Raw genomic sequence first — 27,443 nt, forward strand, 5'->3', positions numbered from 1 at the left:
TGTTGTTGCCTGTAATTAGAAATGAGAGGAAAACTGGCTCCGCTTGCTCAAAATTCTCCTCCCTCCGCCCCAACTCTGCCTTAGAACCACTGGTTTAAATGTCAACGTAAAGGAATGAGTTGCAATTTTCAAGGAACATGCAAAGTGGAAACCTGAGCTGCGTACCTCCCGGCGGCCAGGACCCGCCGTTTTCGGTATAGGGAACACCAGATAGCAATACCTAACGCTACCTAACAAACATTTCTCCACCCACAGCGACATTAGCCGTTAAGTTTGCAGTGCCGAAAAGCTCAAAGAGAACGGTGCTTAAAACAGGAATACAATTGTAGGTCCACCCCCTACACGCAAAGAACCCCCGGACGCGCCTTCACAGCCCCGCCCCAACCGGAAGTGACGCACCGTGCCGACCATTTCTTCCGCCGTCCGCCGGTGGCGAGGCCCAGGCTATCGCGGGGTGTGCAGCGGCATCGCGGCCAGTAGAGGGATTCTGGGTAACGGCCCTGGCCCCCGGCTGGGCTTCTGGCTCGGCGCAGCAGGTTCCACTCACGCCAAGTCTGTTGGCAGTGGCAGTTGTAGGGCCGGGGGCGGTTGTAGGACCCGGAGCAGCCGGACATGGAGCAACCGTGGCCGCCTCCGGGACCCTGGAGCCTCCCTCGGGCCGAGGGTGAGGCTGAGGAAGAGAGTGACTTGGACGTGTTCCCCAGTTCTCCCCGCTGCCCGCAGCTGCCGGGCGGCGGCGCCCAGGTGAGAGGGGGCCTGCGTTCTGCCGAGGGATGGAGTGGTGCTGTCCCCAAACCCCTGGAATGCCGCGTCTCCCAGACCCTCTTCTAAGCCTTTTTCTGCGCCCACCTCACTGCCGGGGCCCGGGGATCTGATGCCTGATGCCATCGCACCCCTTTTATAGCATCTTCGGAGTGGAGACGGGGTGGCCATGTATTACCAACCTCCACCTCCACGCACACTTTTTCTTTCACCTTGGCTGATTGCTGTTCACCCTTGGAAGACGTTCCTCCATCTCCCCTTCCTGACAGCACCCAGATTTGGGGCGGCTCATGGTGTAACATTGACCCTTTGTCCTCTTGTGAGAGGTTTTCCCCGAGCACTTTATTCTGTTAAAGGCTCTAGCATACTTGTGCACAGTTGATAGAAACAGTGAATGATTGTAGTTCAACGTCACACCGAGTCCTCACAAAGATTTCACATGCGATTTCAACCCATGTTGACAACTGAGTAAATTCTTCAAACCTCGCTTTTGACGCTGGCGTACACCTCTCCCATTCTCGTGACCATCTTTGCCTTACTGTTAGTTTTGCTTCACGTCATTCTCCAGTGAAAATATATACGCATATACTTGCCTTTTCCTTCAGACTTCTCTTAGGTTCCTGGTATTTACTTGTGTTTTCAATCCAGCTTTCCTGCCTTCCTGCCATTGAAACGTATCCAAATGTGATATACTACTAAGGATTTTTCAGGGACCTATCTTAGGGGATACTTACATACTCGCATCACCTTTTCCTGTTTTTTTTTTTTTTCTCCGAATCCCTGTGTGTTTTGGAAGTATATTTCAGGATCACAGTCTAAACACTAATATATTCAATGGATCATAGGTGTCTGTCGCCTTCTTGCAAAATGGGGTTCCCAAGAGTGTAACAGATTTAATAGTAGTTTTCCTCAACTTATTTTGCTAGATGTTAATGAGGATGAGTTAAATTGTTTGCTAGTAAGCGTGAGATTATCAGTTTTATGCCCAGCTAACAGAGTTAGTTGGCTTCACACAGAGAAAAATGCTGTTTCATAACCACTGTCTGTACTTTGGCCAGCTAGTCACTGGGGAACTACAAGACATTTTTTAGGAGGATAGAATGAGAGTTGATGGGTCCATCATTAGTCACCCACTAATTTTGGATCACCAGTGTCATCTTTATATACAAAATGTATTATAAGCATATGATGTGTTAGGGAGGAAAAAAAGAGTGAACAGCAGCTGCCATTGTCAATTTGGAAGGCATATGAAGAGGAAAAAGGGTGTCAAGAATTTCAGTGCATTGTGGTTGAATTACAGAAGTAATCTAGAGAAATATCTGTATGTTAATTTCTTACTTGTGCACTTATAAATTTGTTTAACTGAAAGAGATTTTAGAAGTGAATAAGCTTATCTCTCTCATTAAAAGTGATTTCCCTGAGACCGTATAACTAGTTAGTGGCCAGGTTAAAACTAGAACCCACTTATGACTCCTAGTCCAGTATATTTTCCCACCTACTGCACTGCCCACCCTGTGAAGTACTGTAAAACTTTGTCTGAAACTACCTTTAAATGGTATTAAAATTTGCAAAGTGGGTCGGGTGCAGTGGCTTATGCCTGTAATCCCACGCTTTGGGAGGCTGAGGCGGGTGGATCACCTGAAGTCGGGAGTTCGAGACCAGCCTGAACCACATGAAGAAACCCTGTCTCCACTAAAAATGCAAAATTAACCGGGCGTGGTGGTGCATACAGAATCAGCTGGGTGTGGTGGTGGGTGTGTGTGATCGTGGCTACTCAGGAGGCTGAGGCAGGAGAATTGTTGGAGGCAGAGATTGCAGTGAGCCTAGATCACACTATTGCATTCCAGCCTGGGCAACAAGAGCGAAACTCTGTCTCAAAAAAAAAAAAAAAAAAAAATTTGCAAAGTGATTATTAATTCTAAGTTCATGTGTTTATTACAGACCTACTTATTGGTTTTGCTGGCTTTAAGACTTAAATTTTTGGATTGGAATGTTTGGAAAAAAATAAAATGTTTAATTAATTAACATTTTATAATCCTAAAAAACAGCTTTGGCTTAATTTTATCAAATAAGGGGGATCTAGACTTCTTAATGTATTATGTGATATGTAATTCTTAGATCCAATTAATGTAAAGGCAGATCATGTTTAATGTCTTTCTAAAACTTCTGTATGGTCATGGATTACAATGTGACCTAATATTTTATTTAATCATCTGAATACATGTTGGATAGTTTGCCCAAATGACCAAATGTTGTCTGGGTAGTTTGTGGAGAATTAAAAATAAATTATTTTTAGAATTGTTTGATTTGAGAAAAGAATATTTACTCCCAAATAATTTGAAAATGCAAGATAATTTCTGTTTATCCATATAACCATATTACTTTTCTTGATATATTGTCTTCTTTTTCCTTTTTTTTTTTTTTTTTTTTTTTTTGAGACAGTGTTTTGCTGTGTTGCCCAGGCTGGAGTGCAATGGCACGATATTGGCTCACCGCAACCTCTGCCTCCCAGGCTCAAGTGATTTTCCTGCTACAGCCTCCTGAGTAGTTGGGATTACAGGTGCCCACCACTGTGCCCAGCTAATTTTTTTTTTTTTTTTTTTTTTTTTTTTTGAGATGGAGTCTCACTGTATCGCCCAGGCTGGAGTGCAGTGGCGCAGTCTCGGCTCACTGCAACCTCTGCCTCCCGGGTTCACACCATTCTCCTGCCTTAGCCTCCCAAGTAACTGGGACTACACACGCCCGCCATCATGCCCGGCTAATTTTATTGTATTTTAAGTAGAGAGAGGGTTTCACCATGTTAGCCAGAATGGTCTCGATCTCCTTCTCGTGATCTACCTGCCTCGGCCTCCCGAAGCGCTGGGATTATAGGTGTGAGCCACCGCTCCTGGCCATGCCCAGCTAATTTTAAAAACATTTTTAGTAGAGAAGGGGTTTTGCCATGTTGGCCAGGCTGGTTTCGAACTCCTGACCTCAGGTAATCTGCCCACCTTGGCCTCCCAAAGTGCTGAGATTACAGGCGTGAGCCACCGAACCCAGCCTAAAGAAGTTTTGTATACAAAATTTCTTATATCTTTTCTTACAAAATAAGTTTTATAGCTTGATTTTTCTCCTTTTCCTGGCCCTGTTTTAAGCATAGCTACTCTACAGTTATTCTTGATCCTATTCTAAGATAACAAAAAGTAAAAATAAATGTTTTATTTGGTTAGTTAGGGACATTGTTTATAGTACCTGGGCTCCAGACCTGCTGAATGAGCAAATAAAACATCTGAATAGCAACAGTGTCCACATTTGTCCCAGTACAAACCTGAGTTTGCCTGGAGACTCAGCTAAGAGGTAGGGTCCTTGGTTGCTACTTGCCTCAGAATTGTTTACCATCACCAGTCAGTAAACAAACAAGCATGATATTGTATGAAAAACACCACAATAGAAATAGGCATAACTCGGGTGGGGAGAAACTGGGTAAGAAAAAGTTTAGGGTCTGCCAGAATCTGGATGAAGATAGGAGTTTCCGTAGGAGTTACCTCGAAGAAAGAGGATTGCCAAATTGAAGTGAGGGACAAGGGTAGGAAAGGGAAGAATAAGCAAACAAGTAGAAGAGCAATTGAAACTGAGTCTGGAGAGGTAATGGGAAATGATATCACGAAGGGCTGTGCCACCACGAAGGGCTATGCCACAGAGTATGTCGTTTATCCCAAAGCTAAGAATGAAAAAAAAGATCAGATTCATTTGTTTGAAAGATCACTCCAGTCTAGTGGAGTGGAGAATGGCTTGAGATAAGAGAGTCAGCATTTGTATAATTCACATGTGAGATTATAAGGGCTTGAATAGTGATGGAGATACGGGAACAGATTGGAGAGAAATTATTCTGAAGTTGATCTACATTTGACTAAGAAGTCATAAAGAATGTGCCTTCAGCTTTTGTTTTATAGAGCCAAGGAATATATTTTATATAGCCAGGGAATTGGATCTCTATCACAGTATTTTACATGTAGTAATTAAGTAAATATTAAAACTAATTACTACTGCTTTTGACTAGTACAGTCAGCAGGGTGGACCATTGCTACTTTTAAGAAATGTAACTTTGCGGCTGGGTGCAGTGGCTCACGCCTGTAATTCCAGCACTTTGGGAGGCCAAGGTGGGCAGATCACAAGGTCAAGAGATCGAGACCATCCTGGCCAACATGGTGAAACCCTGCCTCTACTAAAAATACAAAAATTACCTGGGCGTGGTGGCATGTGCCTGTAGTCCCAGGTACTTGGGAGGCTGAGGCAGGAAAATCATGTAAACCCCGGAGGCAGAGGTTGCAGTGAACTGAGATCGTACCTTTGCACTCTAGCCTGGTGACAGAGCGAGACTCCATCTCAAAATATAGATAGATAGCTAGCTAGCTAGCTAGCTATAGATATATAACTTTGCCTATTTTGATTAGGAATAAATTAAAGGATGTCTGTCTGATATAATCATTTATAAATAGAAATATCCAATAAGAACTTCTCAAATCACCAAGGATTAGAAAAATACAGATAGAAAATAGAAACCAAGAAATGATTACTTCTAGATAAAAGGAGGTTTTTTTGTAGTGAAGAATTTGGAGAACAAAATTATAAAGGCCTGGTTGTCAGCAAGTTGAGTATTGAAGTGATGAACTAGATTTAAGCTTTGTTCTCGTTATTCTGCTTGTTCAGGATTATGAAGACTTAATTAAATGTTTGTTAAGCACTAGCTTTATGCAAGACACTGTGATAGTTGCCAGGCTTTTTGTTGCTGTTAGTTGTCAGGGGATAGGCATAAATTAACAAAGCAGTTTAGAATTTAGTTGATGAAACAAGGACTAAGATATAAAAACATGACTGCAGACCTAGAACACAGGATATACTATATACCAAAATATTGTACAGAAATCCTTTGAATTAAAAAAAATTGAACTGTGCTGCACAAACATCCATTGCTTTCTTCATTTCTTACAAATATTGTTTTTATCCAGATGTATAGCCATGGAATTGAATTGGCTTGCCAAAAGCAGAAAGAGTTTGTAAAGAGCTCTGTGGCGTGCAAATGGAATCTTGCTGAAGCTCAACAGAAACTTGGTAGCTTAGCACTGCATAATTCTGAGTCCTTGGATCAGGAGCATGCCAAAGCACAAACAGCAGTATCAGAACTGAGGCAACGGGAAGAAGAGTGGCGACAGAAAGAAGAAGCTCTAGTACAAAGAGAGAAGATGTGTCTGTGGAGCATGGATGCCATTAGCAAGGATGTTTTTAATAAGGTATGACTTTGTATTGAGCCACAGTGAAAGAAGAAAAACTGAAGTGTTTGTACAAACCAGTTGTGCGTATTTGGTAGCAAAGCAGCAGAATCCCATAAACAGTGTTCAATTTTAACAGTTTATGAAAGGTGCTTGAAAAGTTTATGAAAGTCAGAAAGTCTCAAAGCTCTTGCTGTAGAGCTGCAGACTCCAGGCAGTTAATTGAGCAGTCTGAAATACATATTTATATAAATGTACTGCCGAACAAATATTACATGTATTAACATTCACAAAAATTTGATATTTATAAGGATGGGAAAATAGATCAGTTGTGAAATATTTTCCTCCACATCTCATATTTACCCCCTACATTGATTATCACTACTTTAGAGTTCCTTTAATACAACCACCTTATTTTTATAAATGAATCAACTAAGTAGAAAAATAAGTAGAGTGACTTAATAACTTAGTGGTGGGTTAAATGTGAGAAATTCTTGACTGGGATGGAGAGATAAGATAATGAGAAGTGTTGAATATCCTTTATTCAGTGCCTTTAAGAATGAAGGCTTAGACTTTTAAAATCCCATGTTTTTCAAACTTCAGGGTTTTATACCTCAGTTTTCCATTTGAAAACTAGAGTTTCTAGAGATTAATTTTCAGATGCATGAAAAGGGGAGAAAAGGCAAAACTTCATGAACTAGTGTTTTAAATGTGGAATAAAATGATATTTATTGAAAAACAGGCCAGGCTTAGATGTCCACGCCTGTAATCCCAGCACTTTGGGAGGCCAAGGCAGGCAGATCACTTAAGTCCAGGAGTTCAAAACCAGTTTGGGTGACATGATGAAATCCCGTCTCTACAGAAAATACAAAAATTAGCTGAGTATGGTGGCATGTACCTGTAGTGCCTGTAGTCCCAGCTACTTAGGAGGCTGAGGCTCGAGGATTACTTGAACCCAGGAGGTAGAGATTGCAGTGAGCCGAGATTGCGCCACTACACTCCAGCCTGGGCAACAGTGAGACCCCGTCTCAGAAAAAGAAAAATTTTAGTTTGTATTAAGCCTTATTTTGGAGAACCATTTATAAAGAAGTCTATGAACATGCTGATGGATACAGATATTTTCGTGTTCATTTTTTTCACTATCCCATAATGGCTGAAGGAAACACAGTTCACAGAGCTGAAAGCTTTTAGCTTTACCACAACGGTGGATTTTGTATGTTATCCACTATGAGTGTTCTTTAGGCCTGAAACATGCAGAGAATAGGGAGAAAGAGGCCCTCAAGTGTCGTCATTTTCCTTAATTAGCCCATGGATGTATCATCTAGGAGTAAATTTGGACTTTAGACCTGTTTTCAGCCCTTTCATCGTGGAAAATGTCAACATACACAAAGTGAACAGATAAACCCCACAGTCCACATCAGTGACTGTCATCATTCTGCCATTCTCATTTCATCTATACCTTCCCCTATACCCATTCCTGCATTTTATTATTATTTTTTGTTTAATTTTTGGGTAAGATTTATATACTTTGAGATGCACAAATCTTAAGTGTAAAATTTTAACAAATATATGCATTTGTGTAGTCCACAATACTTTGAATATATGAAATGTAGAACCTAGGAAAAAAGTATTTAAATCTTCAGTCTGTAACCTATGGGGCAATGAAATTCAGCCATTTTCTACTAATTTGTAAAGTGATACTTCTTTATATTTGTACTTCACCCTCAAGTTTCAGGGAGAGACTGCTCATTCTTGTCTAAGTCCACAATGAACCTTATCTTTAACCATCATTATTTTCTAGACTTCTCAGCACATAACCTACTTGTTAATTGTCCTCTTGGCATCTGCTTTCACCTACTCTCATGAGCTTTTTAAATTGCCTTTCCCTGGACCAGCTCTAGTTCTGCTACAGCAGTCAGTAACACACGTCGCCACTAGCCCTATCAGTACTTTTAACAGTGAGTCATATCTTTCTCGACTTTCTCTGTGCCTCTACTAATTTACATATACTTTTTCTCCCCCTCCACAATGGGATTATTCTTTGTCTGAGTCATTTGCTATATCTGTATATATTGTTTTAAGGGGTACATCTTAAGTGTTATTTTCTGTTCTGCATTTATATCCCAAAACTATTTAAAATAACTTTTTTCTTCCAGAAGGAATGTTCAAAGTAATATTTCTTGTTTTGTAAAGTTGATGTCTCTTCTTTAACACAGTGGTCACAAAGAAAATATTTTCATTTTGTTGTTGCTTTTAATTATTTCTTTAAACTTAGGTTCTAAGATAGCCTACATTTATCTCACAAATTAATTAGGACTATCTTTATGCTCCAGTCATTTGCTCAAAATCCTACACTGGTTTTGTCTGGGAGCTTGAGACTTGAGAGGACTGGTCTAGATCTGCACTATCCAACTTGATAGCCACTAGCCACATGTGCTATTGAGTGCTTGAAATGTGGCTAGTCTGAATTGAGATGTGCTGTAAGTGTAAAATACACACCAGATTCCAATGACTTAGTGCCAAAAAAAGTAAAATATTAATAATTGTTTTGTATTGGTTATGTGTTGAAATAATAGGTTGGATATGTTAGGATAAATAAAATAATTTATTAATGTCATCTGTTTCTTTTTGCTTTTTAACGTGGCTAATAGAAAACTTTAAATTACATTTGCAACTTGGATTGTATTTCTATTGGACAGTGCTGGTCTAGATGGCAGACTGTATAAAGAAAAGATCTTTTATTTTGAAATATGTAAACTTTTGAGTGCTTCCTGATTATAAACTGGCAGTGATCTAGTTTGCAATTTTTATTTTTGGCAGTGATGATAACAGGGTATAAATACGATCACAGAATGTTCTAAGAAATTTCTGCCAGTTTTTCTAGCTAGATACAAACTTTATTCTTGGTATATTTTATTACTTATTTAACAGAAAATAAGTACTTCCTTAATAGAAATTTGTACTTGACTTTAAAAATCAAACTGGTCTCTTCTAAGAAGTTTATTAGAAATGCAACAAAGGGCCAGGCACAGTGGCTCATGCCTATAATACCAGCACGTTGGAAGGCCAAGGTGAAGGGATTGCGTGAACCAAGGAGTTCAAGACCAGCCTGGGCAACATAGCAAGACCTCGTCTCTACAAAAAATTTAAAAATTATCTGGGTATGGTGGCTCACGCCTGTAGTCCCAGCTACTCTGGAGGCTAAGGTGGGAGGATCACTTGACTCCAAGAGGTTGAGGCTGCAGTGAGTTATGATTGTGCCACTGTACTCCAGCCTAGGTGACAGAGCAAGACCCCATCTCAAAAAAACAAAAAAAAGACACACAACAATAACGGTCTATTTCTGGTTTATGTCTTAATAAAGAATTTATAGTAAATATAGTTTATTCTCTATGTGCTTTGAATTTCTGAGTTTATTTCCAGCAAGAACTCGAAAGATTAGGCAAGAGTTGCAAATACTTATAGGAATTAAATAATGCACAAGTAAATTATTCATGTAAAATATAAAGGATGTTTCTATACCTGCTTTTAATTGGGAAATTCAGCTTACCAAAAAGGGTAATTCAGTTGTTTTTCTGCATGTTTTCTAAGATAAACCTATATCCACACATGTATCATATGTATTTTTTTGTGAGACAGAGTCTTGCTCTGTCGCCCGGGCTGGAGTGCAATGGCGTGATCTCAGCTCACTACAACCTCTGCCTCCTGGATCCACGCCATTCTCCTGCCTGAGCTTCCCCAGTAGCTGGGATTACAGGCACCCGCCACCACGCCCAGCTATTTTTTGTATTTTTAGTAGAGACGGGGTTTCAGTATGTTGGCCAGGCTGATCTCCAACTCCTGACTTCGTGATCCGCCTGCCTTGGCCTCCCAAAGTGCTGGGATTACAGGCGTGAGCCACCACACCCGGCCTCATATATCATTTTAAACAAAATTAATAAGACTCCCATACAAGAAAATTTTAATTTTTAAAAATAGTTTAACAGATGAATTTAATCATGTAATATCAGTATGATACTATACCACAAATATTGTCTACAGGAAGAATTGCTGGGTATTCAGTATCTGAGAAAGAACATTCAATTAGAATTTAAAGTCTGATTTAAATTTCTAAAATTTTTTCTTAGAGTTTTATTAATCAAGATAAAAGAAAAGACACAGAGGATGAAGATAAATCAGAATCATTTATGCAAAAATATGAGCAAAAAATCAGACATTTTGGTAAGTCTACTACTTGGGTTTCCTTCTTTGTAATGTTTAGTATCATATGTACATGTGCAAAAAACGGACTTATAAAAAGAGAGCCAAAAAGAAAAGTAGCAAACTCCAATTTTGTAGCTACTTCTGGCACAGCTGTATAGATCTTGTTTTAGAATTTTTTTTGGTTATAAATAAAATTAATTGACAGAGCCAACCAAATGGTAAAGACAAGCAAAAGTATTATTATATAGTACTACCTTCTAAGACAACTTTATGTATTCCATAGCCTCTTTCCATTTCCCAACTAGTCTTTACTTTTTTCTTTTTCCTCTTTGCTTCTTTGGAATCTGATTATCTTATGATTAAAAGATTATTCATTTTTTTCAGGTTTTGGATATGATGCTTTATAATTCAGGCAGATCCTTGAACTGTTACTCAGATAAATATAGTAATAGAAATGTATATATAAAGAACTGAAAAATAGGCTTTTTCTATTGGGGAAAAAGGGTAAGAGGGGGTTTGATACAAGTGAAGGCTTCCCAGAGAAGCCAGCATCTGAGCTTGATTTTGAGGAACAGATAAGAGTTTTTCATGTATAAGGGAGGCAAGCCAACAGCAACAGCATGAGACGGGCAGTTAGGAAACAGCATGGTGTGTTCTGAGAATTATAGGCAGCATGATACCACTGGCATGAAAATGCTGCTGGGAACTGTTAGGAGTTAAGGTTTAAAACTTTTTTTTTAATTCCAAAGTAAAAACATTTTTAAAAAAATTCCAAGTAGTATGTTAATTTAGTAAACATGGTTTTTATTTGTAATATATTCATGAACTTTTTAAATGGCATTTTGAAATCTTTTTCCTATTGGTGTTTATTTACTTAAAATTTTTTGAATTTCGTTTATGCTTCAATTATGTCAATACAATAAATATTACTTTCAATGCTTTCCCTTCCTTTTGTGTAATTTATTCATAAAATACTCACTTTGCTCATACTTTTCATTTTAAATAAAGAAAAAAGACTGTATTTAACTAAAAGAACAGTACCCGAAGAAATAAAAGACAAAGTTTTTCTACATATCATCAATGTGTATTATTTATAATAGAAAAAAAAATGAATACACAGGCCTCCCTTGGACAGATAGTAAAATCTTGAAATGAGCAGAGCCTTGAGTCATAAGGATAGAAGGCAAAAAATTTGCACATGAATCTTAGTTGTGATATGTGAATTGCCACTCCCGCCTACAGTGCTTGCTTTCTAGGCCCATGTTTTTCTGTTGAAGGAAAAATAGTACCATACTGATTGCTCTTTCAGAGCATGTACTGCATCTGGTGAAACAACATTCCTCAAGGTGTTTTCACCCAGCTGGCACTCTGAAAGTTGGTTGCTTTGAGGCCATGAGAAACCTAGTAAATGAGAAACAGTTCTTTCACTTTTGCTGTAAGCTGACTGCCTTGTTCAGAAGCAATTTTGTGTAGGAAAATATCCAAATATCACAAAGTGTTGTAACCCATCTGGCGCTATGTATCTTCAGTGTTTTATAAAACCTGCTTCTGGGTAGTGATGTTCGTTATGAGAACAGTGAATTTCATGAACCCTACAGTCTGCATTTCTTTTGCTGTAAAATGAGTTTCTGGGTCAAAAAATAATGTGGTATGGTGAATAATTCATTTAGTAAGACTACAGATGTATTACTGATTAGAAGCATGGCAAGGAGGGAGGGCACTTCCACATCTAGAGTGGGCTGGTTCAAGTGAGAAATTACCAGTCCCTCTGAGATGAAGTGGGGCCAAGGTAATCAACCTGCTACTTGATGGCTGGCTCATCTCTGCAGTGCATTGTGTGATAGTGAGATTTTGATGTTTTTTTCTACTGGCAAATTAGGTGTTCAGTGGCTAAACTGGATTAGGATATTAGAACATCCTTGATGGGGAAAGTCTACACTGTCAAATCTATGCATAATCACAAACCTGTGCCACCATGACACCTGAATTTATGAAACTTGTGCAAATAATGAGATAGTTGAGGAAAAAAACTGACTTAACATCCACAGGTGATTAATAAGCAGTCATTTTGCCATTATGTGTTATGAACGTCCAATATACTATCTTGTAATAAATACCAGAACCTTGCTGTTTTCACACCCAACCAGACCAATAGCCATTCCCAGAGTCACATTGTGCCTGTTTTTTACTGGAAATGCATACTGACTTTAACTTCAGAGGAGATATATTACTTGTCACAGCACATTGGATCCCCAGGAATGTTATTAAGGTAGTAGGCTCCCAAAATTTTCATGTGTTTTATTTCCCACTCTGGAATAGATACATCTTAACAAGGGACCTGGAATACCTGCAATTTCTGCTTTACCAAGTTCCATCAGTGGAGAGTGGACCAACTTGTAGTCATGGGGAATGATAAGATAATAAAAATCCCTGTGGACTGAATTATGGCACTGAATTGATAGAGGTGTGAGACAAGACAGTGAAAATTTGTGGCTATACCTGCTTGATGGAAAATTTCTGATGTATGCTTATTGTGATGAAAGAAGAAAGCTTACCAAAATGATGATTATATTGGTATACTCCTTTATTTTGGTTTTTTGTTGTTGTTTAACTTTTGTTTTAAGTTCAGGGGTACATGTGCAGGATGTGCAGATTTGTTACATAGGTAAACGTGTGTCTTGGGGATTTGTTGTACAGATTATTTCATCATCCAGGTATTAAGCCTAGTATCCAGTAGTTATTTCTCCTGATCCTCCCACCCTCCGCCCTTCGATAAGCTGCAGTGTGCGTTGTTTTCCTGTATGTGTGCATGTATTCTCATCATTTAGCTCCCACATAGGTGAGAACATGCGGTATTTGGTTTTCTGTTCCTGTGTGAGTTTGCTTAGGATAATGGCTTCTGGTATACTCTTTTAAACACATCTGCAATAGGAAATGTAATTAAAGCTTCTAGTTGGAGGCTTTCTGGACTTGGATTGCATTCCAGACTCTTGGATGACATCGGCCTGGTGTGTGTGGGGGCTGTGTAGGGCTATAGGGCCTTCCCACCAGTGCTTCTCTGTGATCTTATTTGTGCTTATATTCTTCAGAGTTTTTCCTAGCTTTTCCCTTATACAATTTGTTGACTACCTTTCCTGTGCTGCTTTTACCCTTACAATTAGGTAGAATTTACCACCTAATGGTAAATGGTACAGTATGTCATAGAATAGTATAAAGCATTGAAATCTGATTTTTTCCTCTACATTTGTATTTAGTTTATTAATTTAGGTAATTCACATTTTATAAATGTAAAATATTAATTTAGAAACAAAGCCTTTTATCTCTTACATTTTACAACCGTTATATTCAAAGTTATATGCCTGTTTGACATTACTGGCTTTATGATCATCAGAGCTGCTTTTTGAGTCATCTAATTTTCAGAGCACATCATCTTCAGTTTTAGCTAAAGTTAGCTGTGATTCAGCTTTTTTTAATCTGTGTAGGATGTTGTCACTGGAAATTTTACCAAGAGCTTATAAACATTTGCGCAAATACTATGATAGGATTTTTTTCATTTGTACTGACTATGAGTATTTACAACCTCTTCAATGTAATTGTTTATTGCTTTTAAAAAACATATCAATATCTTATTTTTGAAAAACATTTAATATAAAGCACTCTTACATATGAAGTGAAATGAATAGCAAATGTATATGATTTTAATTTTTTTTTATTTTTGAGAGGAAATCTCGCTCTTGTCCCCCAGGCTGGAGTGCAGTGGTGTGATCTCTGCTCACTGCAGCCTCCACCTCCCAGGTTCAAGCGATTCTTCTGCCTCAGTCTCCCAAGTAGCTGGGATTACAGGCACCTGCCACCACGCTGGCTAATTTTTGTATTTTTAGTAGAGATGGGGTTTCACCATTTTGGCCAGGCTGGTCTTGAACTCCTGACCTCAGATGGTCTGCCTGCCTCGGCCTCTCAAAGTGCTGGGATTACAGGTGTGAGCCACCACGCCCGGCCTTAATTTTGTTTTTTTAAAAAGTCATTCAAAAATATGCCTGGAAGGAAATACATCAAAATGTTAACAATAATGTCTTGTGGTAGAATTACAGATAACTTTTATTTTCTGGATTTTAAAAATTCTTCACAATAAATAAACTTTATTTTTATAATGCGAAAATAATTTTCAAAGAGTTTATCCTAAGAATTCAAAATGGCTTAATGTTAGAAAACTCATTAATGTGATTCACCATATTAACTGATCATAGTAGTATAACCAGAGGACTTGGTGATCAGTTTGATGTGGGAGAAATGGAAATGTCAGAGGAATTTCTAGAACGCTTGATTTGGTAACATGGAGCCTAGGAAGCACTGTAGGATGGCAGAGAAACAAGTATGAGTTTGGTTTCAAGTAAGATGGATTTATATGCAGGCATATCGGTAGAAATGCATATGGTGGTAGATGATTGGAAATATAGGAGATCTGGAGTTTAGGAATATGGGAAATGATCATACAGCTTTCCTCAAGTAATTCACAAAGTAGTTGGGAGATTTTTAGTACACATGGAAATTAAAATGAATTAGTGTAGTTTGTTAAAATGTATCATTCTAAGCCTGGTATGGTGGTCATGCCTGTAATCCCAGCACGTTGAGAAACTGAGACTGGAGGATCACTTGAGCTCAGGGGTTCAAGACCAGCCTGGGCAACACAGTGAAACCTCATCTCTACAAAAAAAAAAAAAAATTAGTTGGGTGTGGTGGCTTATACCTGTAGTCCCAGCTACTGCAGAGGCTGAGGTGGGAGGATCTCTTGAGCCTGGGAGATTGAGGCTGCAATGAGTTGTGATTGCACCAGTGTACTCCAGCCTAGGCAACAGAGGAATACCCTGTCTCTCAAGATAAATAAATAAATTAATTAATAATAATAATTCTATAAGTACAATGAAAGAGGAAAGGGAAATCAGTAATAAGGACATGTGTATTTCAGGACCATTTTAGGAATCAGGTGATATATGAAGGTTGATGATGGATTGAGATTTAGATGTTCACTAGGGAAATACATAGGTTAAAGCATGTGATTAAAATATCTAAACTTGTCAAAGTGAGGTTTTCCAAGCATTCAGAGAAATTGTTTGGCTAGTTTAAAATGACTGTATTATCCTTAACCAAAGGATTAGCTAAATAAACATTTTTAATGGGTGTTTATTATTTAACAAGTATTTACTATGTCTCAGGCCCTGTTCTAAGTGCTTTATATGAATTAATAGCATTTAATTGTCACAAAAATCCTGAGTTAGGTACTGTTTTCAGCCCTATTTTATAGATGAGGAAATGGAGGCCTATAAACTTGCCCACGATAGTAAAATGGTGAAGCCAATATTTGAACCTGGGCCATTTACCTCTAGTCTGTGTTCTCAGCCACCATCTTAAAATTGTTACTCTCCATTTGTATACAAGTTTGTTTACAAATTCCAAAATAATGTCAGTAATTTGAGGTATATGCCGTTCCACTGAGTTGTTGATTTTCTTTATATGTTTATTTTTTGAGACGGAGTCTTTTTCTGTCACCAGGCTGGATTACAGTTACAAGATCATAGCTACTTCAGCCTCAATTTCCTAGGCTCAAGCAATCCTCCTGCCCCAGCCTCCCAAGCAGCTGGGACTACAGGTGTACTACGCCACACCTGGCTAATTATCTTTTTGTGTAAAGATAAGGTCTCATTTTGTTGCCTAGACTGACATAAAACTCCTGTGCTCAGGTGATTCTCCTGCCTCAGCCTCCCAAAGCGCTGGGATTACAGGTGTGAGCTACTGCGCCCCACCTGTCTTTGTTTTGTTCATAAAATTCCACACTGTTTCCACAAAGGTCTGTATCAACTACCTGTAACTGAACTTATCAATTTCATACTAATTCAATGTGCGTTTTTGAAATCAAGTGATAGTATTTCTCAGATTTTAAAAAAATGTATTTTCAATGTCAAGTGTTAATTTGTCTCAGGTATTAAGTAGGTAGTTAAAAAAATACTAACATTTGACTGGGAGTGGTGGCTCACTCCTGTAATCCCAGCACTGTGGGAGGCTGAGGCGGGCAGATCATGAGGTTAGGAGTTCAAGACCAGCCTGACCAACATGGTGAAACCCTGTCTCTACTAAAAATACAAAAATTAACTGGGCGTGGTGGCACACACCTGTAATCCCAGCTTCTCAGGAGGCTGAGGCAGGAGAATCGCTTGAACCTGGGAGGCAGAGGTTGCAGTGAGCTGAGATCGTGTCACTGCACTCCAGCCTGGGCAACAGAGCGAGACTCCGTCTCAACAAAAAGAAAAAGAAAATTAACATTTAGTGATACCCTTCCCCATGGCTCCAAGTGTCAGGAACCCTTTCATGTTATCCTTCCTGCAAAATAAACCAGAATGGATAAGGCTTTTGTTATTTCAGTGAGTCACAATGCTGCCATGAAGAAGTAAACAAGAGGAGCAATGCTTTATTGTGGATGGTAGATAGAGTTGAAAATATTACCTCTCCAGAAGTGTAAGAAAGCTAAGGCAAAACTGCTTCATAGAATTTACTTTATGGGTTCAAGTGTAAGAAATAAGGATTGTGCTTTCTTTAAATCTGAGTCCCAGGAATCATTAGACTTTTTTAAAAGATAGGGTCTTGCTCTGTCACCCAGGCTGAAGTGCATTGGTGAGGTCATAGCTCACTGCAGCCTCCAACATCTGGGCTCAAGTTGTCCTCTCACCTCAGCCTCCCAAATAGTGGGGATTACACCATGCCTGGCAATATTCTTTATACTTTAAGAAGTAGTTTTAAGTAACTTCCATAATCATTCTGTTTCTCAGAACTTCAAATGACCTAATCATTATATACAAAGCATTGGGGAAATAACTTTATAAAGCCTAGAATACTCTATGAGAAAATGCTACAGTCTTTATCCTTTTTTTTTTTTTTTTTAAGTCCTTTTAAGAGATGGAGTCTCGCTGTATTGCCCAAGCTGGAGCACAGTGGTTCCATCATACCTTCTGCAGCCTCCAGCTCCTAGGCTCCCAAGTGATCCTGCCCCCTCAGCCTCCCAAGTAGCTGGGACTGCAGATGCACACTACCATGCCCAGCTAATTTTTAAACTTCTTCTGTAGAGACAAGGTCTTACTATGTTGCCGAGGTTGGCCTGCAACTCCTGGACTCCACCATTCCTCTGGCCTCAGACTCCAAAAGTGCTGAGATTACAAGCATGTGCCACCATGTCCAGCTTATCTCGTTTGAGACAGAGTCTCTTGCTCTGTTGCCCAGGCTGGAGTGCAGTGGTGCAATATCGGCTCGCTGCAACCTCTGCCTCCTGGGTTTAAGCAATCTTTGTGCCTCAGCCTTCCAAGTAGCTGGATTATAGACGCCTGCCACCATGCCCAGCTAATTTTTCTATTTTTAGTAGAGACAACATTAAAAAGTCAACACTTTGCTGGTTCTGTGATTTCTTGGTGGTGTTGACTTTGACCAAATTTCCTACTAATTTAGATAAAAGTGTAGATATAACTTAAATAGTATTTGGATTTCTTTGACATCTTGAAACAAAATGACAACCATTTTCAAATACGCTTAACTGATTTTTAAAAGACTTTGTTTATAAAAGACATCATGAGTAAATGGCCTACGTAACTAACTCTCAGTTTGCCCAAGACTGTGGGCATTTGTGGATGCAGGACTTTTTAATATTGAACTGGCCACTCTGGCCTGAATAATTATCTGAAATAAAACTTTCTGTGAATTTTAGGAGCTTTTTCCAGTGTACTAAGTATTGCTTTAAAGAGTATTGTCCCTTACTTGCTCTTTTACCATAGTCTGTTGCTCTGGTAATATGAATTGTCTTTAAAGAGAATCATTTAAAAATTCTATTGAGAGATTAATGAATTAAGAATTGTTGGTATTTCTTCCCTTATAGGAAGAAAGAAAATATTTGACACTTATGGTTCAATTCTTTTTTTTACAGGTATGTTGAGTCGATGGGATGATAGTCAGAGATTTTTGTCTGACCATCCATACCTTGTATGTGAAGAAACTGCTAAATATCTTATTTTATGGTGTTTTCACCTAGAAGCTGAGAAGGTATTATTATGTGAACCTTGAGTTTCTGGGAACCTTAGTGGAAATCTGATTTCATACTTTATTGATGTTTTGTTTTATTTTCTACATTAAGCCCTTTAAAATAAAGCAGGAAGGTCATTAGATGAAATTACCATTTTTTGCTTTCAGATCTACTTGAGTTTAATGTGGGATTTTGTTGTTGTTGTTGTTGTTTCAGTTAGCATACAGAAACTTTTCCACTATGCTTTCTCTGCCACTCCACCCCCATCTCTCTTGTTTTCATATTGCTATAATCCTTTTCAAACTAATTTGAAAGTCATATTTTAAAAATCCAGACAGTAATCATGGTATTAAATCAAGTTCAGAGCAGGGTCTTCTTTAGTTATTCTGGTCCACATATAAATAAAAAAAAAAAAAACAAAAAAAACTAAGATATACTCTTTATATGTTTGTAAAGTATTTGACTTATAACTAAAGAGAGTAAAATCAAAAATATTCTAAAAATTCAAAATTTGAATCAGTATGCCAATTAAATATATTTATATATTTGTTTCTTATATCATTTAAATCTTTTTCAGAAGGGGGCTTTAATGGAACAAATAGCACATCAAGCTGTTGTAATGCAGTTTATTATGGAAATGGCCAAAAACTGTAACGTGGATCCAAGAGGCTGTTTTCGTTTATTTTTCCAGAAAGCCAAAGTAAGTAATTATTTGATATGATAAATGGGAAGATTTGGTCCCAGCTCAGACCTCTTTGTTCTATTCATATCAATAGAAGGCATCCAAGCAGGATGCCACAAGCTAAATTCTGTAGATTTTCTTATGAAAAGAAAATGTGTATTGCTATTTTCTTGCTAATTTAAACTTAAAAGAGCTATATAAGAGGCTGTACTACAGCATGTATATGAAATTGAGACCCATTTAAATGAATGTGTATATTCAGGAAACTTGTGTTCTATCATTAATTCATTCAGTAAATGTTGAGTGGCTAATGCAAAGCACAGCTGTTTCAGATGCTCAGGATGCATTATTGAGCAAAATAGATACAGGATTCTTCATGTGCAGAACTCAGCAGTTTAATGAGAAATCAGACTTTTATAAAGAAAAAATGGGAAGCAACCTAAAACTTCAGCAATTAAGGGAATAGTTAAAAATACCCATGGTACATAGAATATTATGTACTCTTTAAAATTATATTTATGGAACATTTGTAATGAGCTGAAGACATGCTTACACTATAAATTCACAGGAAGCAGTACATAGTAGATGATGTTGGCCATGTTGAGGAAAAATAGATGTCTAGAAAGATTAAGTACCCTTTCACACTCACAAGATTTGCAGTAATTTAAAAGCTACCCAAGAAGTAGAGCAATAAGAATTTGCATTCACTGCTAGTGGAAGTATAAATTGGAACAACCGCTTTACAAAATTTCCTAGTAAAGTTAAACAAGAGCCTGCCTTAACATCCAGAAATTCTCCTAGGTGTATACACCCTAGAGAGTAGATTCTCAAGGTGTGGTCCAGGAACCCTGAGGGGCTTCATGACCTTTTCAGGAGGTTCACTGTCCAAACTATTTTCATAATAATATCAAGATGTTATTTTTAATTAATTTTCATTTTCATTTTCTCAGTAGTGTACAATAGAGATTAATGTGGAAGTACAAATATGAGAATCTAGCCATCTTCTGTAAAGCCAGAAATTAGATTTAGAAAAATTGAAGGAAAAAGAAAAAGCAGCTTTCTTCTCACTAAATTTTTTTGTTTTGGAAAACAATTTTTTTTTTAATTAAAATGTTATTAATGGTAGTGTAATGAGTTTGTCATTGTCATTTTTAGTTAATGTTTTTAAAATTCCTCAGTTTTCATTTCTAACAGTAAATACTGACGGATATAACTCACATAAACAGAAACTCTTTAGGGTCCTCAGTAATTTTCAAGACGTAAAGAGAACTGCTGCTCTAGAGAAACTCTTACACGTATGTACTAGATTGCCATAATGTTTATAGTAGATTGTTCATAATAGCAAAAATCTGGGAACAATGAATAAATTGTGGTAGAGGTTGAGTATTCCTAATCCAAAATCCAAAATCCGAAACTTTTTGAGCATTGACATGACACTCAAAGGAAATACTCACAGATTTTGTGTTTTCAATTTAGAGATGTTCAACTGGTAGGTATAATGCAAATATTCCCAGATCTGAAAAAATTCACAATCTGAAAAACTTCTGGTGCCAAGCATTTCAGATATGCAACCTGTATATTCATTCTGTAAAATACTAGCCAACATCAGCATGGATGGAAAACAAGAGAGTGAATCAAACAAACCACAGAGTGATGTATCTGTTTAGATAGATACTAAATGGATATATCTAGTATCAACATTCTTATTTTGTATTTTTTTATAAAGCATTTTTTTAATAACGGGGAGAACTAAATAATATATTGTTGAAGGATGCATATATAAGCAGTAAAACTAAAGCAAAGGAATAATTAAGAAGACAAAAGTTACAATAATGATAACCTCAGGGAGGGAGGGGAAATGCTCTTGAGAACTGGTTTCTAGGATACTGGTAATGATCTATTTCCTAATTTCTATGGGCACATAGTGGGGGTGTTGCTGAATAAACTGTGCATATGTCTTTTACATGCTCTTCTGCACATAGGATATATTTGAACATATACAATTAGAAGTTAAAAGGAAATATACCAAAAGTTTAACTTTGGTTATACTTGTGTGGTGGAATTATAAATAATTTCCATTTTCTTTTTCATGTACTACAATGAACATTTCCTTTTATAAACATAAAATTATTATTTGTATATTAAAAAAAAACTGTCAATGTGGCAGTAGTCCTAACTTAAATACCCTAAACTCTTCTGAAATGCAACCGAAACACGAAGTTTTCCTGAAACAGTTGAACTTTAATAGCAAATGCTTGACTTGGTATTTTAGCTAGGCTGCTTCTGGTGACTAGTCTAAACTTTTGTTTATTTTTAGAGACAAGGTCCTGCTCTGTCACTCAGGTTAGAGTGCAGTGGTGCAATCATTGCTCACTGCAGCCTTGAACGCCTGGGCTCAAGCGATCCTCCTGCCACAGATTCCCAGGTAGCTGGGACTACAGGCACATGCCACCATCCCCAGCTAATTTTTTGTAGAGACATGGTCTCCCTGTATTGCCCAGGCTGGTCTCGAACTTCTGGGCTCAGGCTGTCCTCCTGCCTTAACCTTCCAAAATGTACAGGCATGAGCCACCACACCTCGTCTCTTCTGAATTTTTACTTGACACTTAGGAGTAGTAAAAAACATAATTTCCTTTTCATCTTACATTAATGGATGTGTTTAAAAAAATAATGGAACATGGCCAAATCATATATATTGTTTGACATTTACTTTAACAAAGTAAAACTGAAAGGCACTGGTCTTCAATCTTAACATTGTATTCTTAATAATACTTTTTTTAAAAATTATGAAATAATCACTTTCATGATATGCTTACTTTGTTCCAGGGACTATTCTAAGCACTTTACATGGATTAACTCATTAAATTCATATAATATTTTATGAGGATTACTATTGCTATCTTATGGGTGAAGAAATTGGCATAAAGAAATTAAGCAAGTGGCCCACACATTACTTAATAATACAAAATCTGTCATCACTATATCTAAATCCCTAAACCTTAAGCATGCAGTGAGGCCAGCAATTGTGCCTCTCAATTTTCAGAAAGAATACTTTTGGATATGACATACTGTGTGTCCACACAAGTTCTTATAAAGCGAGGTGCTAAAATGTAATTAAGGAAGTTCTTCCTAAATTTACAAGAAGATAGGATGGCAGCACAGAACATTCTCTGCGTTATTTCAATAGATGCTGATGCTGATAAGTAATCCACAGGTTTTAACCTGATTACACAACCTAAAATCCATTTGACAAGATCTCTTCCGCTACTTGAACTTAAAGCCTGCATTCTATTGGTAGGACAAATCTCTGTATCATTTCTCTATATTCAGAAGAAACATAAACAGAGGCAGCTGCCAATAGGGAGTTGCCTAAGAGTTCCATTCCCTCGACCTAAGTTATCATACTTTTTCTTTCCCTAATATTGAAAAGAAGGTACTTGCTTAACTAGAACAAGAAGATAGTTCCATAATGATGCTGACTGTTGAATTCTATTTGGTTTTCATAGCACTTATAAATAGGGAATATAGAGTTAGAAAATTACTAGGAACAGGTAATAGTGCACCTTCATTAATTGTTGGAGGATTAAAAGGTTTTAAGAATATCCCTTGATTGTTTGGTAGTGGGAGGAAGGTAGAATGAATTTGACAGATTAAACGAGGACTATTTTGGATCCTGTTAAGGATCCAGATAAATCAAGGAAAATACAGAGAAAGCCTTCTTTTCTTTTAGTTGTGTGCGTATATATAGGGAGGGGTTGTTTTTTATTAGCTTATTTTGTTGAAGCAGAAGGAAATGGAGCAAACCAATTGTTAATGTTCCTATAAATCAGGTAGTTTTCACAAATGTGACAGGGATCATGGTGGTTTCTATATTTGGACTATTCACCTTGTCGTTACTTCCTCCACTTCAAACCTGTTATATGCTTTCTGGAATTTACTATGTCTAGAAATCTTGAAGAACACAGTCTTTGTTTTTTGTTTGTTTGTTTGTTTTTTCTAGGCAGAGGAGGAAGGTTATTTTGAAGCATTCAAAAATGAACTTGAAGCTTTCAAGTCAAGAGTAAGACTTTATTCTCAATCACAAAGTTTTCATCCTATGACAGTTCAGAATCATGTTCCCCATTCTGGTGTTGGATCTATAGGTTTATTAGAATCCTTACCACAGGTAAGTTGCAAAAGTAAATATTTATTTTATAAGCATATTAGTTCACATAATTTTTGTTATTTTGCCAAACTTTTTTTTTTTTTTTTTTTAAATTTGTGTTACCATTTTACATATTCCTGCCTCAGAAGATAACTGTTGAATCTTACTTCATGCCATGTTTTGGTACCGAATCTCACCTCTTAAGTATTTAGAGATACCAGATTTCCTCTCCTTTTAATGTAGTAATGATTAGTTATACCTAACCATTCTTAAGAACAAATCTTAGCTATTGATCCTCTCAGTCATAAACTCTTCCAGATGGCTCCCTCAGGAACTTCCTTAAAACATCTCATTCTGAGTTAGAACTATGCCATTTTGATTTTTTTAGATGAATTAGCTTCAAAGTGGACATGCAAGTGGAACCAGTGTGATCTGTTGCTTAAGTTTATTTAGTATTTTCTTGTTAAATGTTGGTATTGTCTACCAGATGTAACATTTTTAGAACACATTAATGTAGCTGATAATATTGTATCTGGTAATATTGGCCAACTGTTTGAGCCTCTTTGAGTCTTCAGTGGTTTGATCAAGGTAAAACCATGTCATATAGGCAGCAAGAAAAAATTTACATCAAAAAGGAGAAGTGACCAGACCACTGGTCTGCCTCATGCTAGTTAGGATTACAAGTTTAAGTTATTAGATAATTCCTACCCATTTGATTTTACTAGTAGCACTTTAATAGACCCCAGTCATCTCTCATTTCCAGGCTCCAAGATTTTAAGACCAGCTTTAGCCAGTTTAATCTGTTGCCTACATTATGAGAAGGAAAGTCTTATTCAAAAGACAATGCAAGGAGAGTCCTATATTTAGTTTTAAACCTCATAAAGTGCTAAAAATTGAGATTTTCAATGACTTGACCTTATGTCACTGTAATTTCACCATTCCAATTACATGTATGTCCTTTAAGGAAAGTGATTGATCATATTTACCCCAGTCAAAAATATTATTCTCAGGAGTCTCTGAGCCTACTCTGGCTCTAGAGGCTGCCTGGGAAAAAAAAAAAAAGTCTCAAGGATAGAAATAAATGTTTGATTTTTAAATAATTACTAATGTTCCCCCTTAGTTAGAAATGTAAGGAATATTCCCTCTACAGATTATCTCTTAATTTTATTTAAATTCAGTGATGATTTTTCTCTTCAGTTCCTAAGAAATAGCCCATAGGGAAGTCGTTTTTCCAGGGGAATTCTGGAACCAAGTCACTGTGAAATCCAATATATAAACCTCCTGCAATTAAAATGTCACATAATGCAGGAGAAGGAAAAAAAGAGACTTTGGAAGGATGTAACTGATTCTAAACATAAGAGGGAAAAAGGTACACATTATAGTATCTTAGCCTTTGTTATCAAGAAGTTTCCTCTGGTTTGAGAGAAGTAAGTCCTTGTTACACATATTAGATAGCAACTGATATCAGGTGCTAGGCATCCCTTATAGTCATGGGGGGACTAGAATTATACAATTCTGACACTTTTGTATTGCTGATATTATCAGGGTTATTCAGATTTAATTAAGCTGGGCTAATCTCCTTATGGTGGGAGACCAATTCCTTATGGTAAGCAATTTGAGCATCCTGGTGTAGTCCTTCTAAAGGATACAAGGGCTGGATAAAATTTCAGTTAGATGCTTGCTACATGTGCAGAAAGGATTATCAACTAATTAAGGGAAATAAAATGAGAGGACACTTGAGGGACCAAATCATCAGTTTAGAGGTTTGGAAGAAAAATCTTACCATAATAACATCTCATTTTTATATCAGTTTATAGGTTGCAAAGCACTTTCATACGTATTATTTAATCTTCTCAAATACCCTGTGATTCATTTTCATTCATTTTTATAGATGAGTAAACTGAAATTCATAGAACTTAAGTAATTTGCCTGAAGTCAACACAATAAGTGATGAATCTAATATTCTACTTTTGGATTTCTGTTATACTTCACTGCTTATTCACCTATACCACAGACTGTTGAGTCATATGTGTTGAGAATGTTACTAGATGAAAATATGGGACTGTCAATGAAATTTAAGTATAGGTTAGGTTGGGTATACCAATTCCTTCTGTTTTTTTAAAGTCTCTGTATGATAGTATCTTACAGTTCTTAGGAAGATGGGTGGATGAGTTTTGGAGAATCTCCTCAGCCAATTCTGTTATTCAAAGTTGTATCATGGAAAACTGGAGCCCAGTCTTAATAGAGTAATTGTAAGCTCTCTTCCAGAGAATTAGGTTTGGATTGTCAGAAAAAGGGCTTAAAGCTGTTTTTTTGGAAAATGAGACAATGTAGCAAGAATATTGGTCATTTTTGATAAAGCTTAAGTGTGGGTAACCATTTAGCTTTTAATTTCTTTTTTTTAATAATTGACAGCAATTGTTTGAAATAAGCCAAATACCATTCATTATCCTTAGTTTTGAGAGGTCTAATCCAAGGCCTTTTGGATATAGATATAACAGTTACTTTAGGTTTATCCTATAGGCTAGCTTTTAATTTTACTAAGTTGTGAATTTTGTTCTCCTTGAGGCTTGCTTTACTAAATAGAGGCAGGATTAAAACTGAGGCCCAGTGTGAGTGTCCCGTCTCAGTCAGTTGTCTCTGCTATGTCCTTCCTAAAGACCTGATTGGGAATAATCCAAACTCCAGCTAGCTTTTTGACTTTTAGAATAAAGGAATCTCACAAAGTGTTGTACTTTCTTAGGAGGATCTTTAGAAAACCCTGCCTCCCAACCTCCTATTGGATGGTGAGGAGGATCTATCCTGTTTGACTATTGTCCTCATTGGTGTTTATTAAATAAAATAAATACAAGTAAAACTAGTAATACAAGTGGTAAAAGTCTTAAGTAACTAGCAGACATTCGGAACAATTGGGTAGACAAAATTGAATTGGGGAAGAATTTTCTAAAGTTCTGGATCTTAAGGGCTATACCCTTATTCATGGTGCTTTAACAAATAATGGTTTTATTTTTGCATTTATTGAGTAAGATTTTATGTTTTCTATTCCCAGTTTTTGAAATTGACATAATATTTATGAGTGATGCTTGTTTAAAAAATCCCGTGGTTTTATTCTGTTTAAAAAATAAGGGTGTAAATACCTCTCAAAAGCGTACAGATTTCTCACTGAGTTTGTTTTAACCTTTGTGAAACCAAAGTAGACCCTGAAGATATCCAGTTTTTACCCAGTAAATTTTTTTCTTTATTCAGATGATTTGCAGTTTTAGTATTTACTGTTATAATTAGATGGTAATCTTAAAAATGCATTGCTGACTTCAAACCATATTTAAATTATCAGTAGCTGTGTATATATAATCACATGGAAGTTGTAGCCTTGCCTTGTATGATTAAATGGAGAAGAAAGGTGGTATTTGTTAACATTTCTATTTTTCACATGTATCATTCTTTTATGACATCTCATAGGTGATAGCATCCTATTTTTTTCTTTATTTTCTTGGAATTCAGCCCAAGTCTCTTTCCAAAGTCCATCTTCTTTCCTACTGCTCTACTACACTGCAGAGAAATAGGACTGTGAAACTGAATATATATGTATATGCTGTCATAAAACTGGTTATAATGTGTTTTTTTTCTCCCCCCCACAATCCACCTTTTCTTTTTCCCCAGAATCCAGATTATCTTCAGTATTCTATCAATACAGCTCTCTGCAGCTTAAACTCAGTGGTACATAAAGAAGATGATGAACCCAAAATGATGGACACTGTATAATTTGGTTAAGACTGCTGAGGCCAAGTGCTATTTTGTTACAAGAAAGGAAGAACTTGGCTATTTTCTTGACACTTTTATGGGTGCTGCACTTTATTTTTGTTTGGTTTTTGATGGGAGGGAAAGAGTACTGAAATGTTTTGTAAACTTTTTTTTAATGTGCTGCTAGGTTTTTTGTTTTGTTTTGTTCTGAAGAGAGGAGTGGTACCATATGTTGCAGGAAGTCAAACTGGACTTTTTGTGGCTACTAAATTTGCCTTTAATCTTATTGTTCTCAATTTTGGAATCAAGTATGAAAATCTGCACAAATGCAATGTTTACAAGAACTGGTTGATTCTGGGAGGCATCTGCTACAGTCTCTTTTTATATGGATATGTACATGTCCTATTCTACAAAAATGATTAAAGATAAAAACGTACTTGTATCCCACTGCTAATTTAGCTGTCAAATCTGGTATTTCATCACATTAAAAGCAATAAATCAGTAGTTGGTAATCTACTTTACTAAGTAAGTTGGGGGGTACAATTTTTAAAAGTCTTAACTCTTAAATACTTGACTTTCGGCACCATCAGTTAAATCCTTGAC

At 37.0% G+C, this 27,443-nt stretch overlaps 2 protein-coding genes across 3 annotated transcripts in view; one reads left to right on the plus strand and one right to left on the minus strand.

Moving 5' to 3' along the window:
- Positions 1 to 27,443, minus strand: part of AK3 (adenylate kinase 3) — a 65,625-nt gene that overhangs the window by 2,485 nt on the left and 35,697 nt on the right. The gene's annotated exons all lie outside the window — the stretch shown is intronic.
- Positions 412 to 27,344, plus strand: CDC37L1 (cell division cycle 37 like 1, HSP90 cochaperone). The gene is made up of 7 exons (XM_007969349.3): positions 412 to 744; positions 5,751 to 6,032; positions 10,139 to 10,232; positions 18,178 to 18,293; positions 18,851 to 18,973; positions 22,956 to 23,120; positions 26,760 to 27,344. The coding sequence occupies exons 1-7, from the start codon at positions 613 to 615 to the stop codon at positions 26,859 to 26,861; spliced, it is 1,014 nt and encodes a 337-aa protein (XP_007967540.1). The 5' UTR covers positions 412 to 612; the 3' UTR covers positions 26,862 to 27,344.

This window comes from Chlorocebus sabaeus, chromosome 12 (genome assembly GCF_047675955.1).
Source record: "Chlorocebus sabaeus isolate Y175 chromosome 12, mChlSab1.0.hap1, whole genome shotgun sequence".
NCBI classification, from domain to species: domain Eukaryota; kingdom Metazoa; phylum Chordata; class Mammalia; order Primates; family Cercopithecidae; genus Chlorocebus; species Chlorocebus sabaeus.

Bases quoted from the DNA above. Each gene is read 5' to 3' on its own strand.
- CDC37L1 (XM_007969349.3), top strand. From the start codon at position 613: ATGGAGCAACCGTGGCCGCCTCCGGGACCCTGGAGCCTCCCTCGGGCC. The intron at 6,033-10,138 runs GTATGACTTTGT...ATTTTTTCTTAG, and splicing joins GCAAGGATGTTTTTAATAAG to AGTTTTATTAATCAAGATAA. The intron at 18,294-18,850 runs GTATTATTATGT...AATCTTTTTCAG, and splicing joins TTCACCTAGAAGCTGAGAAG to AAGGGGGCTTTAATGGAACA.